This window comes from Cebus imitator, unplaced genomic scaffold (genome assembly GCF_001604975.1).
Source record: "Cebus imitator isolate Cc_AM_T3 unplaced genomic scaffold, Cebus_imitator-1.0 Scaffold803, whole genome shotgun sequence".
Classification (NCBI taxonomy): domain Eukaryota; kingdom Metazoa; phylum Chordata; class Mammalia; order Primates; family Cebidae; genus Cebus; species Cebus imitator.
In genome coordinates this window covers 141,457-157,295 of record NW_016108118.1, presented here as the reverse complement: position 1 = coordinate 157,295, position 15,839 = coordinate 141,457, and the positions used below count along the sequence as shown (strand labels likewise).

The 15,839-nt window shown below is 42.0% G+C and overlaps 1 protein-coding gene across 1 annotated transcript; it reads left to right on the top strand.

Annotated features, from left to right (window-relative positions):
• The first annotated feature begins 12,105 nt into the window (after positions 1-12,105).
• On the top strand, positions 12,106-12,930 carry LOC108297468 (non-histone chromosomal protein HMG-14-like). The gene has a single exon (XM_037735424.1). The coding sequence runs from the start codon at positions 12,109-12,111 to the stop codon at positions 12,409-12,411; it is 303 nt and encodes a 100-aa protein (XP_037591352.1). The 5' UTR covers positions 12,106-12,108; the 3' UTR covers positions 12,412-12,930.
• Positions 12,931-15,839: the final 2,909 nt, after the last annotated feature.

The following is a 15,839-nucleotide window of genomic DNA, read 5'->3' as shown; positions in this document are numbered from 1 at the left end:
CACACATGCAAAACATTCTATTGCAAGATTTAACATTTCTCCTTTTGCTGGGTCTGGTTATGAGAGTCATCACTGTGCCTATGAGCTGGGTCCAGTAATAAGACATCCCACCTGTGGTAAGATCCACATATAACAGTCACTATACAAACTGAGCTATATCCACAAGTGAGAGTCAAACCCTCAGCAGTGGGCTCTGTCCATGTGTGAGGATGATAATCCTGTCAGCTGGGTTTGCATAGAAGAGTCACAATCTCAACTTTGTTCCAGGTTCTGTTATGAAACTGTCTGCGAAACCTAAGGGCTTTATGTTATATGCATGAGTGTGGTAATCTGCTCAGAAATTTCTGCAAGCAGAAGACTCGGGACCTTATCCAATGCCCTAAGCCCAGCTGCAAGAATCAACACCTCTTCTATTGGCTAAATCAAAGTAGGAGAGTCATTATTGCACCTGTGAGCTTGGTCAAGAAATGAGTCATCATCTCACACGTTGCTGAATTTACATATAACAGTCACAACTCTAACTGTGGACGATGTCCATATGTGAGATTCAGGACCTTACCAGTGGATTCTGTCCATGTGTAAGAGTGACAATTTTAATTGTCGGCTGGGTGTGTGCCTATGGGATGCACAATCTCACCTGTGTGTTGGGTCCTGTTGGGACACTCTCTGTGTCACCCAAGGATGTTTTACAATATGCATGAGTGTTATTGCTTTCTGTGACATTACCACAAGTAGGAAACAGAGGACCTTACCTATTCCCCTAATTCTAGCCATGAGAGTCAAAATCTTTTCTATCAGTTGGGTCCACATATGAGAGTCATCATCATGCCTGTGAGCTAGGTCTAGGTATGTTACAATCCCACCTGTGGAAAGACAGCAGCAGGAGAGTCACATTGATTGAATGTTGGTCTAGGAGTATTTGAATAAACCCATGTTCGGGGCCCTGGCAAGAAAGTCAGATTACTTGAATGCTGAGCTCAGCAATATGTCACAAAGCCCCTTGTAGGCAGGGCCCAGCCTAGATATCCACGTCGCCCCTTATCCTGTGCAAAGCAATTTTCAGGGCTCAGCAAGGGGCAGAAAATCACATTATGTAGGTTCTGGCCCATTGGATAGGTCACGATGCCTTTTTTGGCAGAATTCAGGCAGCAGTCACATCATTTGGGTGTAGGGCCCAGCAATATGCCAGAATCCTCACTGAAGTCAGGATCCATGCAGGAAGAAAGAGTCATGTCACCTAGCAGCTGGGCAAGGAATATGTCACAGTCCACCTGTGGACTCAGCTCTGGCCACAGGGTTACATCTGAGTGCTAAGTTCAGCAAAATGTCACAATGCCCTCTGTCATACAGGCCAGAGCAGAAATAAATATGACATCACCTAGGTGCTATGCCCAGCAATGTGTCACTATTTATTCTGTGGACAAGGCCCAAGGGAAAGAAAAATTACATTACCTAGGTGATGAGCCCCGTGATATATCACAATGTCCCCTTTGTGTAGGGCCCAAGCAGAGGTGAAAAGACACATCATTGTGTCTTGGGCCAAAGAATATGTCAAAATGGCTCGTATAAGAAGTACTTTGACAGAAGAGTCCCATTACCTAGGTGCTGGACCCAGATATACATGGACATTTTTCTGTGGGCAGAGCACAGGCAGGTGAGGAAGGTCACATCACCTAGGTGGTAGGCCCAGAGATATGTCACAATTCTCCCTTTAGGTCAGGCCAATGCAGAGAAGTCACATCACCCTGGAGATAGTTCCCACATGATGTCACCTTGCCCCTTGTAGACAGGGCCCTGATAGAAGCTGAAAATGACATTACCTAAGTGCTGGTCTCAGTGATATATTACCATTCTCTTTTAGGACAGGCAGGAGAGGAGGGTCCCATCACGTAGTTACTGAGCCCAGAGACATGTCACCATTCTCTGAGGGCAGGGCCCAGTTACATCACCAAGGTTCAGGGTTCAATGATATGTCAAAATCTCCCCCATGGGCAGGGTCCAGATGGGAGCAAAGAGTGACATGGTTTGACAGTGTCCCCACCCAAATCTCACCTTGAATTTTAATAATCCCAACATGTCAAGAGCAAGGCCAGATAAATATAATTGAATTATACAGGTGGTTCTCCTATACTGTTCTTGAGATACTGAATACGTCTTATGAGATCTAATGGTTCTATAAAGGGGAGCTCCCCTGCACAGGCCTTCATGCCATCCACAGTGAAAGATGCCTTTTTGCTCTTCCTTCATTTTTTACCGTGATTGTGAAGCCTCCTCAGCCATGTAGAATTGTGAGTCCATTAAACCTAGCTCTTTTAGAAATTACCCAGTCTTGAGTATGACTTTATTAGCAGTATGAGAACAGACTAATATAGAAAGTCCTATTTTTAGTTGATGGGCCCATACGTATATCACAATGCCCTCTGTGCGCAGGGCCCGTCAGCAGAGTCAAACCACTTGAGTGCTGGGCCCAGGGTTTTTTAACAATTACAGCTCTGGGCAGTGACCATTCAGAGGAGCATGGCCGCTTCACCCAGGTGATGGGGTCAGAGATACTTCACAATGCCCCTTTGGGGCAAGGCACAGGTAGTAGAGGAGAGTCACTTCACCTGGGTCTGATTATTTTTGTATGTAAGGCACAGGAGAAAAGTCACATCACTTAGGTTCGGGGTTCAGAGACGTGACAATTTTTCCAGTGGGCAGGGCAGAAGCAGAAAAGTCACCATACCTACATGCTGGATACATTGATATGTCACAATTTTCCCTAGGGACAGAACTCTGTCAGGTAAATAGAGTCCCATTACTTGGGTGATGAGCACAAAGATATGTCACAATGCCTTTTGTGGGCTGTCAGTGCCAGGCAGGAGGGTAACATTCCCTGGGTCCTGGGCTCAGCAACATGTCATACTCTCCCCTTGGGCACTGCCCAGGCATGAAAGAAGAGTTACATGACCTAGGTATTACATCCAAATACATGTCACATTTACCCTAAAAGCAAGGTCTAGGAAAAGCATAGGGATACATTACCTAGGTGCCGGGTCCAGTGATATGTTCCATTCTCTTCTGTGAGCCAGAACCAGACAGGAGAGTCACATCACCTAGATGACGGATGTGGAGACATGTCACACTGTTCCCCATAGGAGAGCCTGGGTAGGAGAGTTAAATCATCTGGATTCAAGGCCAAGCTGTATGTCACAATGCTCTCTATGAGCAGCGCTCAATCAGGAGAAAAGAGTCACATCATTTAGCTGTTAAACATGGTAATATGTCACAATATCCACTGTGGGTGGGTCAAGAGAGGGGAGAAGCATTACATCATCTAGGTGATGAGCCCAGTGACATGTCACATTTCCCACTGTGAGGAGGTTAGAGGCACATTTCCTAGGTGCTGGGCCTAGCAATATATAACTCTTTTCCACTGAGCAGATTCCAGGCAGGAAAGGACAGTGACATCACCTAGGTGCTGGGCTCAGCAATATGTCACCATCATACTGTGGATAGGGTTCCGGAGGTAGAGGAGAATCAAATCACCTAGGTTCTGGGTTCCGTGATATATCATAATCCCCCCTGAGGGAATGACGCAGGTATAAGGGAGTCCCTTAATCTAGTTAATGTTCCCAGAGATATGTCACGATGTCTCTGTAGGAACAGAGAGGAATGTCAGTGTCTCATGTTCCAGGGAGGAATATGTCACAATGTCCCATTTTCCAGAGAAGAATATATCACAATGTCCCTGGAGGAAGAATCATATAACCTAAACGCTGGGCTTAGCAATATGTCACAATCTTTTCTGTTTGCAGCTCCCAGGCAAAAGAAGAAAGTCACAGCGTTTAGGTGCTTGGCCCAGGTATATGTCATAATTCCAGTTTGGGGCTGGACCCAGACAGGAAAGTCAAATTACTGAGGGGCTGGGCAAAGACATATGTCATAAACACATTTGTGGGAAGGTGCAGGGATGAGAGTGACCATCCTGTATATGTCCCAGCTCTGGATATGAGATTCAACATCTGTGTGTTGGTTCCTAGTACATGAGTCACAAACTCAATGGTGGACTGGGTATGTGCATGAGACGTCAATCTCACCAGCAGAATATACCCCAGTAGGGAACTCAGCCTCACAGGTGTGGTGAATCCAAGTCAGAGAGTCACTAACTCACTCTTGGACTGGATTCTTGTCTGAGACACAATTCTACATTTTGACTGCCTCCAGCTATGACATTTAGGACTTCAATAGTGTGCTGTATTCAACTGGGAGGGTGACAAATCTTACTTTCGGCTGGGCGTGCATACAAGAGTCACAGTCTCATTGGTGTGCTGGGCCCTATTATGACACATGGTAGGTACATCTTAAGGACTTTAAAGTATCTACCTGAGATTCACAATTTTCTCTGAGACCGTCATGCCTATATATATTCACAATCTTCCTCATTGCCCTAGAATCAGGAAGGAGATTGCACATGTCTCTTATTGGCTGGATCCAGGTATGAGAGTTATCATGGTTCCTGTGATCTGACTCCATTAATGGGTCACCACTGAAACTGTGGCCATATTCACTTATGATCATCACAGTTCCAACTGTGGACTGTGTTCTCAATTCAGTTTACAATTTTACCAGCAGGTTCTGTGCATGTGAAAGAGTGACAGTTATAACTGTGGCCTGGGTGTCACATGAGAGTCACAATCTCAACTGTGTGCTGTGCCCTGTCATGATACTCTCTGTACCACTCGAGTGTTTTATATAGTATGCATGAGTGATGGAATCTTTTCTGATCTTTGTACAATTAGGAAACTAAGGACCTTACTGGCTGCCCTCATCTCTCCTATTAGCCCAGTTAAGTTACAAGAGTCATGCTCATTTTAGTTAAGTTACAAGAGTCATCCTCATTTTTAGCTGGGAGCAGGGATGGGGCTGGATTATCATGTCCTCTGCGAGCTTTGCATCAGTGCTGGGCCCAGTGAAATGTCACAATGCCCCCTGTGGGCAAGGTTCAGAAAAGAGAGTTACATTACCTGGGTGTTCAGCCCAGTGATATGGACCAGGCTTTCCTGCAGGCAAAGCACAGGCAGAAGGAGAGCGTCACATCACTAGGTGATGAACCCCAAAATATGCTCCAGTGCCCCCTGTGAGCAGGGCTCGGGCAGAAGAGTCACAGCACCCAGGAGCTAGACTCAGCATTAGGTCATAATTCCTCCTATATGATGGGCCCAGGAAAGAGGGAGTCACATCATCTAGGTGCTGGGTCCAGAGAGATGTCACAATGCTCCCTTTGGACATTGCCCATGAAGTAAAGTCACATCACCTTAATGTTGGGCCCTGCATTATGTCATCCATGCCCCCTGTATGCAAAACCCAAACAGGAAAGGATATTTACTTCACCTGAGTGCTAGGTCCAGTGCAATGTCACAATGCCTAAAATGGGCAGGGCCCAGACATGAAAGGAGAGTCCTATCACCTAGGTGTTGGGCCCAGTGATATGTCACCATGCTCCCAGGGTGCAGGAACCAGGCAGGGGAAAACAATCACATCACTCCTGTGCTGGGCCCAGAAAAATTTCAAAATCTCCCTTGAGGGCAGTGCCCAGGAAGGAGAGCTATATCACCTAGATGCTTGATTTTTATTAATGTCACTGTGTAGGCTTGGCCTACACAGGTAAGTGGAATTTCTCAAGTGCTAGCCAAATGTATATGTAAAAATCACACATGCAAGACAGTCCAGTGGTTAGATTTACAATTCTGCACATGTCCCAGCTTTTGGTATGAGAGTCAACAACTCCTGTGAGTTACGTGCAAGTTCAGGACTCATCATCTCAATAGCAAATTGGATCTGTGCTTGAGAGTTCCAACCCCACCTAGAAACTGTGTCCTGATATGAAAGCAACAGGCTCACGAGTGTGCTGAATTCTGGTCCAAGAGTCACCACCCTACCTGTGGATGGGATCCACAAATGAGACTCATGATTTTAACTTCCAACGGTGTATCAGATTCAGAGCCTCAAAGGTGAGCTGTGTTCATGTGGGAGAGTCACAACTCTTATTTTCTTACTTTTGGGGGGTGTGCATTTAAGGATCACAATCTCACCTGTGTGATTGGCACTGTTATGACATTTTCTGTATCACCCAAAGGCTTTATATGACATGCATGAGAGTCATAATCTGCTCTGAGAATTTTGTGCTAGTGTGACCCACGATTTTATCTGTTGCCCTAAGCCCAGGTATGAGAGCCAACCTGTGTCTAATTTGCTGCATCTGGGAATGAGAGTCATCACTGTGCCTGTCAGTTACATTCAGAAGTGAGTCACCATCCTACCTAGGGCTGCATCCAAAAAAGTCACAATTCTAACTGCAAACTGTATTTACAGGTGAGATTTGGGACCTTCACATGTGTGTAAGTTAAAATCCTAACCGTTGGCTGGGTGTGCGTATGAGAGTCATAGTCTCACCTGTGTGCTGAGCCCTGTTATGACACTCTCTGTACCAACTGAAAGCCTTATAAAATATGCATGAATATTGCAATTTTCTCTGACCTTTTATAAGAAACACCCAGACCTCACACATCGCTCTAAGCCTAGGAAAAAAGTCAATATCTCTCCTATTTGCTGTATTAAGGTATAATTGTCATCTCAGTGAGCTGAGCCGAAGTGTATGTCACAAACCCACCTGTAGGGAGAAACCAGGCAGAAGAGTCACCTCGCCGGGATGCTAGGACAGGAATATGTCAATCCTCACTGAAAGCAGGATCAGGGAAAAAGAGGCATATCAGCTGGGTTCTGGTCCTGGTGATATGTCACAATCCTTCATATCGACAGGTCTCAAGAAGACGAGAACATAACATTACTGAGGTGATGAGCTCAGCAATATGTAACAATGCCCAATGTGGGCAGGGCCCAGACAAGAGAGGAGAGTCACATCACCTGGCTGCTGCTTCCCATAATATGTTGCAATTCCCACTGTTTTTAGGATTTAGCAAAAGAGGTAAGTCACAAAAATTAGGTGCTGGGTTAAGCAGTAGTTCACAATCCCCACTATTGGCAAAGATCAGGGAGCAGAGAAACCCAGCTCACCTAGGTACTGGGTACAGCAATATGTTACATGTTCTTCTGAAGCTGAGGCCCAGACAGGAGAGAACAGTCACTTCACCTAGGTGATTGACAAAAAGTATGTCATAATGTTCCCTGTGGGGAGAATTAAGGCAGAACAAGCACATCGCCTAGGTGCTGGGCCCAGTGATATGTCACAATCTTTGTGCTCAAAGCCTTGACACAAGAGGAGAGTCACATCACCAAGGTGTTGTATTCAGAAATATGTAACAATCACTTCTAAGTGACAGGTTCAGGCCAATGAGGACAGTCATATTACCTTGGCGCTTGGCCTTGGTATATGTCACAATTTTATCTGTGGGCTGGGCCCAGTCAGAAAATAAAAATCACTCAGGATATGGGCAAAAGCATATGTCACAATCACACTTCCACAAAAGTTCAGGGATGAGATAATCCCAAACACGTCCAGCTTTAAGGATGACAGTCAGCGCCTCCGGTGTGTTCAGTTCATTTACGCGAGTCAGAATCTAGATATTGGGATAGATTGGTGCCTGGGAATCTCAAGTCAAGCTTCAGATTGTGTCCTGGTAGTAGAGTCACAGCCTCAGAGGTGTGATGAATCTTGGTCTGAGAGTCATTATCTTATCTGTGAACCTGATCCATGTATGAGACTCACAATTCCAACTTTTATCTGCCTCCGAGTGTGAAATTCAAAACCTGAACAATGGGCTATGTCTGTTTAAGAGGGTGAAAATCCTTAGTGTAAACTGGGTTTGCTGAGGGTCACTATCTCACCTGTGCACTGGGCCCTGTTATCACACTCTTGGTGCCACCCGAGGGCTTTCTATGGTATGCCTGAAAGTCACAATCCACACTTAGATCTATGTGGTGGTATGAACTCATGATCTTACTCATTGTCATAATCACAGGAATGAGAGCTAACATCTCTCTTATTGGCGAGGATCAGACATGACAGTTCTCACTTTTCCTGCGAGTTGGATGCAGAAAGAAGTCATCATCCTACCTCTGGCCAGATTCACATATGACAGTCACAATTTGAACTGTGGAGAGTATCCACATGTGATACTCAGGACCTCACCAGTGGAAAGATAATGTCTTTATTTTTCATTTTACTTACTTTGTCTTCATAAAGGATGTATGTCAATTTTATTCTTCATTCTATAAAAGTAACTAGCTTATAAACAACTTTATTTCTAATTCACTAGTTTTTCTAGCCAAACCAATTGTTAGCAACTTCTATTTTAATTAAAAGAAGGAAGTTTACACTCATATTAATGTCACTTTTTTCTCTCACTTCTAACAATGGTTGAGATAAAATTGTGTTTCACCAAAAACGTGACTCAAACTCTGTTTAAACTCCTAAGCTTTGTGACCTATTGAGTAATAATTAAATTTCTGTATTCAGCCAAGTCTGTAAATCCTTGAGAAAAAAAAAAAAATCACTGTACCTCGACCAAAGTCCCGGGCTTCTATTCAAAAGATTCTCATGTGCTAGTATACAATTCAAAAGCAGTTTTAAAGATTAATCTTGCTCAAACCAGTATTAATACATTTAATGTTTTTTCCTCCATCCTTCTAAGTTTTAGAAGTCTACTTTTGGAAGTACAGTAAGTTTTAATTTCCTGTCAGCAAGTTTGAGAAATGACCACTTGGAATATTCACTGTGGGTAAAATAAAGGTTTATTGTGCAAATTAATAGGGCAAATGGCTTTATGAACAGATTTTGGAAAATATTTTCATAGGTGAGCAGTACCTTGTTCTCAATGGAATGCATGGACCACATTTGATTACTTATGCAAGTTTTCTTAAAATATATGTCTGCATAGCAAAGACCTGGAACCAACCCAAATGCCCATCAATAATAGACTGGACAGGGAAAATATGGCACATATACACCATGGAGTATTATGCAGCCATCAAAAACAATGAGTTTGTATCCTTTGTAGGGACATGGATGAACCTGGAAACCATCATTCTCAGCAAACTGACACAAGAGCAGAAGATCAAACACCGCATGTTCTCACTCATAGGCGAGTGTTGAACAATGAGAACACATGGACACAGGGAGGGGAGCACTACACACTGGGGTCTGTTGGGGGGAAATAGGGGAGGGTCGGTGGGGGGTGGGGAGTTGGGGAGAGATAGTATGGGGAGAAATGCCAGATATAGGTGATGGGGAGGAAGGCAGCAAATCACACTGCCACGTGTGTACCTATGCAACAGTCCTTCATGTTCTTCACATGTACCCCAAAACCTAAAATGCAATAAAATAAATTAAAAAAAAATGTCTGCAATCTCACACTTCTTCCTACCTCCACCTCTTCTTCAACTAGGCACTCAGAAGCCTTTTAAGGAACTAGAAATGAATGTGAGGCATTCTTTTTTTTTTATCTGAGATGGAGTTTCGCTCTTGTTACCCAGGCTGGAGTGCAATGGCGCGATCTCGGCTCACCGCAACCTCGGCCTCCCAGGTTCAAGCAATTCTCCTACCTCAGCCTCCTGAGTAGCTGGGACTACAGGCACGCACCACCATGCCCAGCTAATTTTTGTATTTTTAGTAGAGATGGGGTTTCACCATGTTAACCAGGGTGGTCTTGATCTCTTGACCTCGTGATCCACCCGCCTTGGTCTCCCAAAGTGCTGGGATTACAGATGTGAGCCACCGCGCCCAGCCAAGACATTCTTATACGGATAACAGCATCTCAGAAGATTCTGACTTTAACCCAACTCAATCATTCCCAAACTTTGCTATACATTGGAAACTTAGAAAATTTTAACAACAATCCTGATGTCCAAAGTTATAAACAATGCTAATTAAATCAAAATATCTCTTGATAAAAGAAAGGCAGTGTTTAAAGCTCCTCAGGAGATTCCAATGTGCAGCAAAGTTTGAGAGTCACTGCCTGATTTGAGTTTAGGACGACAAGCTGCTCCCATTTGGTGGTATCTTTTGCAAGTCAGTTTTCAGCTTTGGTTTTCTTATCTGTAAAATGGTGTTGGATTACATTTCATTAAATCACTGGTCCTTTTCAGCAGGTAACTTCAAATTCTGTGATTTTAAAATTATTTTAGAGAGTAAAGCTTCTTGAAGCACTATAGACACAGCCATTCTAGATACTAATGTTACAGGCTTTTTAAAAAGTGCGAATATTATGTAGACCAACTGTTAAAATTCAGATTTGCCTTCCCTCAATTATTTGAGCCTCATTTTGGATGCTGTGGGCAGATGGAAGAACATAACTTATGTAAAAGAACCTCTTGTTTTCTGATACACAGTGTCTGCAGATAACCTAGTAATTCAATAACATATATCTGAAGTTTTATCTGTTCATCAATATTTCATTTAAACTAATTGAAAATACCTGCCATTCGGGTGTTGAACAATGCAAACACATGGACTCAGGGAGGGGAGCACTACACACTGGGGTCAGCTGGGGGGAAATAGGGGAGGGATGGTGGGGGGTGGGGAGCTGGGGAGAGATAGCAAGGGGAGAAATGCCAGATGTAGGTGATGGGGAGGAAGGCAGCAAATCACACTGCCACGTGTGTACCTATGCAACAATCTTGCATGTTCTTCACATGTACCCCAAAACCTAAAATGCAATAAAATAAATAAGAAAGAAACGAAGAAAGAAAGAAAGAAAGAAAGAAAGAGAAAGAAAGAAAGAAAGAAAGAAAGAAAGAAAGAAAGAAGAAAGAAAGAAAGAAAGAAAGAAAGAAAGAAAGAAGAAAGAAAGAAAATACCTGCCATTAATAATACACTGTGTAGTGGTAATGCTGCATTGTTCTTAGTACTGCGTATTTTCACAGAGCTATCATCAATTTTGTGTGCACTTAGGTTTACTAACATATTTCTTTCTTTCTTTTTTTTTTTTAAAGACGGGGTTTCACCATGTTGGTCACGCTGGTCTTGAATTCCCGACCTCAGGTGATCCACCTGCCTTGGCCTCCAAAATGCTTGGATTACAGGCGTGAGCCACCATGCCTGGCCTACTAACATATTTCTAATTATGCAAAAGTGATTTTAAATAATTTAATTTGGTATAAAACACTTTTATCATTAATTTTTAAAAATAATAAAACGGGCAGAAGAGATGGGCAGGAGAGAGTTAATTAAATAAACTAAAATGCAGGGCTTAATAACTTAAAAAAACCCTACTGTATGGCTTAAATTTAAGCATATGTACACAGAGGTATATATTGCATGGGATGAAAGGTTTTGTGGGTAGAAGAGCATCTAACAGGGAAATAGGTTATTATTTATATGTCATAATTATCAACAGAAACGTTTCTTCTAACAGTATATTGCCTAGCATTTTGGTCCTCCTATTTTTGTTAAAAGTCAAAAAACTAAAACAAGAATATAATGCCTTGATGGTACTGTTCTGAAGTAGAAGATTTAAACTTCAGGGCCACTGGGATAATTTCTTCTTCCCCCTTTAAAAAAAGTCTTTAGGCCCAACAAATGATAAAATCTATTGTTTTGGGTATTTTTTCTTTCTATGGTGTGGCCTTAGTGATATATTACCACATGAAGAAAAGGTGAGCTCTTTTAAAACCTTTCTTGTTATTCCAAATAATTACTGTTTATAATATCAGGCTCAGCATTAGTTCACAGCTATAGACATCGTAAGTTGTATTGTGTCTACTAAAATATTAAAGCACATTGTGTTTTCAGTCACCCTTAAGACAAGTCCTAAATTATTGAGAATTCCAAAGAATCTGTAGTGATATTTACTGTGTTAGAAATTAGAATTGAGATCTTTAAAAAAAATTGGATTCTGGTTTAGATTTTACAACCTTAACACTACTGATATTTTGAGCCACATAGTGCATTGTTGTGAGGAAATAAAAGCTTGGTGGGTGCATTGCAGAAAGTTTAGCAGCATTGATGGCCTCTACCCACTAGATGTCAGTAGTGAGCAATAACCCAGGCTGTGACAGTGGCAGATATTTTTTGAGAAATGTATCATTGAGCTCGGGCGGCGGGGGAGCGGCAGCGGCCAGGCAGCCCAGCTTCGCAAAGGCACCGGCACGCGCCTCCCCGCCGCCAGGATGCCCAAAAGGAAGGTCAGCTCCTCCGAAGGGGCAGCCAAGGATGAGCCCAAGAGGAGATCCGCGCGGTTGTCAGCGAAACCGCCTGCAAAAGTGGAAGCGAAGCCGAAAAAGGCAGCAGCAAAGGATAAATCTTCAGACAAAACAGTGCAAACAAAAGGGAAAAGGGGAGCAAAGGGAAAACATGGTGAAGTGGCTAACCAAGAAACTAAAGAAGATTTACCTGCAGAAAACGGGGAAATGAAAACTGAGGAGAGTCCAGCTTCTGATGAAGCAGGAGAGAAAGACGCCACGTCTGATTAATACCATATATCATGTCTTCGCAGTGGTCCGTCTCTCCCTTCTTGTACAATCCAGAGGAATATTTTTATCAACCGTTTTGTAAATGCAAGTTTTTCAGCAGCTCTAGAGGCATTTTTAAGAAGGAGGGAATCCCACCTCATCCCATTTTTTTAAGTGTAAATGCTTTTTTTAAGAGGTGAAATCATTTTCTGGTTGTTTATTTTTTGGTACATCCAGAAAATAGTGTGGGATATTGAATTATGGGAGGTTTTGACTGTCTCGGGTGTCAGCTTAACATTCCACAGATGGGAGGGTTAGTTTTTATATCCTATAATACAAAGCATATTCAATGGCAATATGGAGTCAGTCCTGCATTTAATGTCTTGAACATTTTAAATTACTTCTATTCCTATGTTGTTTTTTTAGTAGAATTGTTTCCTAAAGAAAACCACTCTGATTGTGTCTCTCCCTGTCAGAAGTGTGTGCACTCTGTAACATCTTTGGAGTGGTAGTCCTGTTTTCCTAATAACTTTGTTACTGTGCTGTAAACGATTAAAAATTTGAGCCGGACGCGGTGGCTCACGCCTGTAATCCCAGCACTTTGGGAGGCCGAGACGGGTGGATCACTAGGTCAAGAGATCGAGACCATCCTGGTCAACACGGTGAAACCCCGTCTCTACTAAAAATACAAAAAATTAGCTGGGCATGGTGGCACGTGCCTGTAATCCCAGCACTTTGGGAGGCTGAGGCAGGCGAATCGCTTTAGGCCAAGAGATCGAGACCATCCTGGTCAACACGGTGAAACCCCGTCTCTACTAAAAATACAAAAAATTAGCTGGGCATGGTGGCGCGTGCCTGTAATCCCAGCTACTCGGGAGGCTGAGGCAGGAGAATTGCCTGAACCCAGGAGGCGGAGGTTGCGGTGAGCCGAGATCGCGCCATTGCACTCCAGCCTGGGTAACAAGAGCGAAACTCCGTCTCAAAAAAAAAAAAAAAAAATTTGAATATGTAGTGTGCATGCTATTCAGTTGTGAATTGTTGGGATGGATGTAACAGCTTATCAACATGTGAAGAAGATACAGGTACTTGATAGCTTCTTAAGAAAAATTTGCTTCCAAATTTTAAGCTGGAAAGTCACTGGAAAAAGTAAAAAAGAATTACAATACATGGCTTTTTAGATTTTTGTTACGTATGTTAAGAATTAGGTACAAATTGAAATGTCTGTACTGATCCTCAACCAATAAAATCTCAATTATGAAACGAACAAAGAGAACTATATCATTAACATAAATAATATTTTTTAAAGAAAAATAACTTCTCTACAATAAAAACGTTAAGTAAAAAGTGTGCCGTATGTTGATATTATTGCAAATCTCTAAAGTTTGGCTTAATAGAAGACAGCCGAATTCTCTTTCTTGGCAATTTTTTTAGAGAAGCAATAATATGATCTAGCTTCATGCAAATATGTAGTTAGCAAAAGGTGTACCTTTAAAGCTTTTAGATAATTGTGAGTATTCTTTTTTCTTTTATTATTTTTTTAAGAAATTTCTAGCCCAAAGATCCAAATTTGTGAGTATTCTTTTTGTTTTCTTCTTTTTTTTAAATTGCATTTTAGGTTTTGGGGTACATGTGAAGAACATGCAAGATGGTTGCATAGGTACACACATGGGAGTGTGATTTGCTGCCTTCCTCCCCATCACCTATATCTGGCATTTCTCCCCATGATATCTCTCCCCAACTCCCCACCCCCCACTGTCCCTCCTCGATTTCCCCTCCGACAGACCCCAGTGTGTAGTGCTCCCCTCCCTGTGTCCATGTGTTCTCATTGTTCAACACCCGCCTATGAGTTAAAGCATGTGGTGTTTGATTTTCTGTTCTTGTTTCAGTTTGCTGAGAATGATAGTTTCTGATGAGCATTATTTAATACTACCTCAAAACCCCACAAGTGCTAGTTTCTTAGTTACAATGAAATTTTACGTATCAATACATTTATTCCACCAATACTCACTGATTTTCCTTGAACAGTAAATGGGTCTTTCCCCCATGCTTGCTTGTATAATAGTATGCATTGGTTATTTGCAAAACACTGGTTTGCATTTTATTGTGTAAAAAACCCACTGTTAGTATTACTATGTCTTATTAAGAGGTCTTTAAGTATTGAGACGCTGTCAAGTTTACAGTAGAAGCAGTGTGTTTCCCAAAGTTCTGATTTTTAGCTTGAAAGTTTGACTATTATCATTGAGAACACTTATTCTCTTTTTTAAACTTTTATAATTAAGTTCATAGGTATATGTGCAGGTTTGTTACATAGGTAAGCTTCCACCATGGTGGTTTGTTGTACATATTATTTCATTGCCCAGATATTAACCCATTAGTTTTTTTTTTTTCAGATCCTCTTCCTCTTTCCACCTTCCACCCTCCAAAAGATTTCAGTGTGTGTTCATGTGTTCCTATCATTCAGCTGTCACCAGTGAAAACATGCAATATTTGGTTTTCTGTTCTTGTGTTTGCAAAAGATAATAGCTTCCAGCTCCATCTATATTCCTACAGGGGACATGATCTTATACTTTTTATGCCTGCATAGTATTCCATGGTTTATATGCACCACATTTCCTTTATTCAGTCTAACATTGATGGGCATTTAGGTTGATTTCATATTATTGCTTTTTGAAATAGTGCTACAGTAAGCCGACATGTGCATGTCACTTTATAATTGAATGATTTATATTCTTTTGGGTGTATAGCCGATAATAGGATTGGTTGGTTGAATGGTAGTTCTGTCTTTAAGTCTTTAAGGAATCTCCACACTGTCTTCCACAATGGTTGAAAGAATTTACACTTTCACCAGCAGGGGAACACTTACTTTCTGCAATGTAAAAGGCTCACTTTATTCATTTTTGACAATGATAGATGTACTTTTAAGTAAAAATAAGCCCACATAGCCAAGACAATCCCAAGCCAAAAAAACAAAGCTGGAGGCATCATGCTACCTGACTTCAAACTATACTACAAAGCTACAGTAATCAAAACAGAGATATAGACCAACGGAACAGAACAGAGGCCTCAGAAATAACGCCACATTTCTACAACCATCTGATCTTCAACAAACCTGACAAAACAAGCAGTGGGGAAAGGATTCCCTGTTTAATAAATGGTGTTGGGAAAACTGGCTAGCCATGTGCAGAAAGCAGAAACTGGATCCCTTCCTTACACCTTATACAAAAATTAACTCCAGATGGACTAAAGAGTTAAACATAAGACCTTATACCATAAAAACTCTAGAAGAAAACCTAGGCAATACCATTCAGGATATAGGCATGGGCATGGACTTAATGAATAAAACACTCAAAGCAATGGCAACAAAAGCCAAAATAGACAAATGGGATCTAATTAAACTAAAGAGCTTCTGCACAGCAAAAGAAACTATCATTAGAGTGAACCAGCAACCA

What these genes read in the sequence shown, in the direction of transcription:
- LOC108297468 (XM_037735424.1), top strand. Translation starts at nt 12,109, where the DNA reads ATGCCCAAAAGGAAGGTCAGCTCCTCCGAAGGGGCAGCCAAGGATGAG.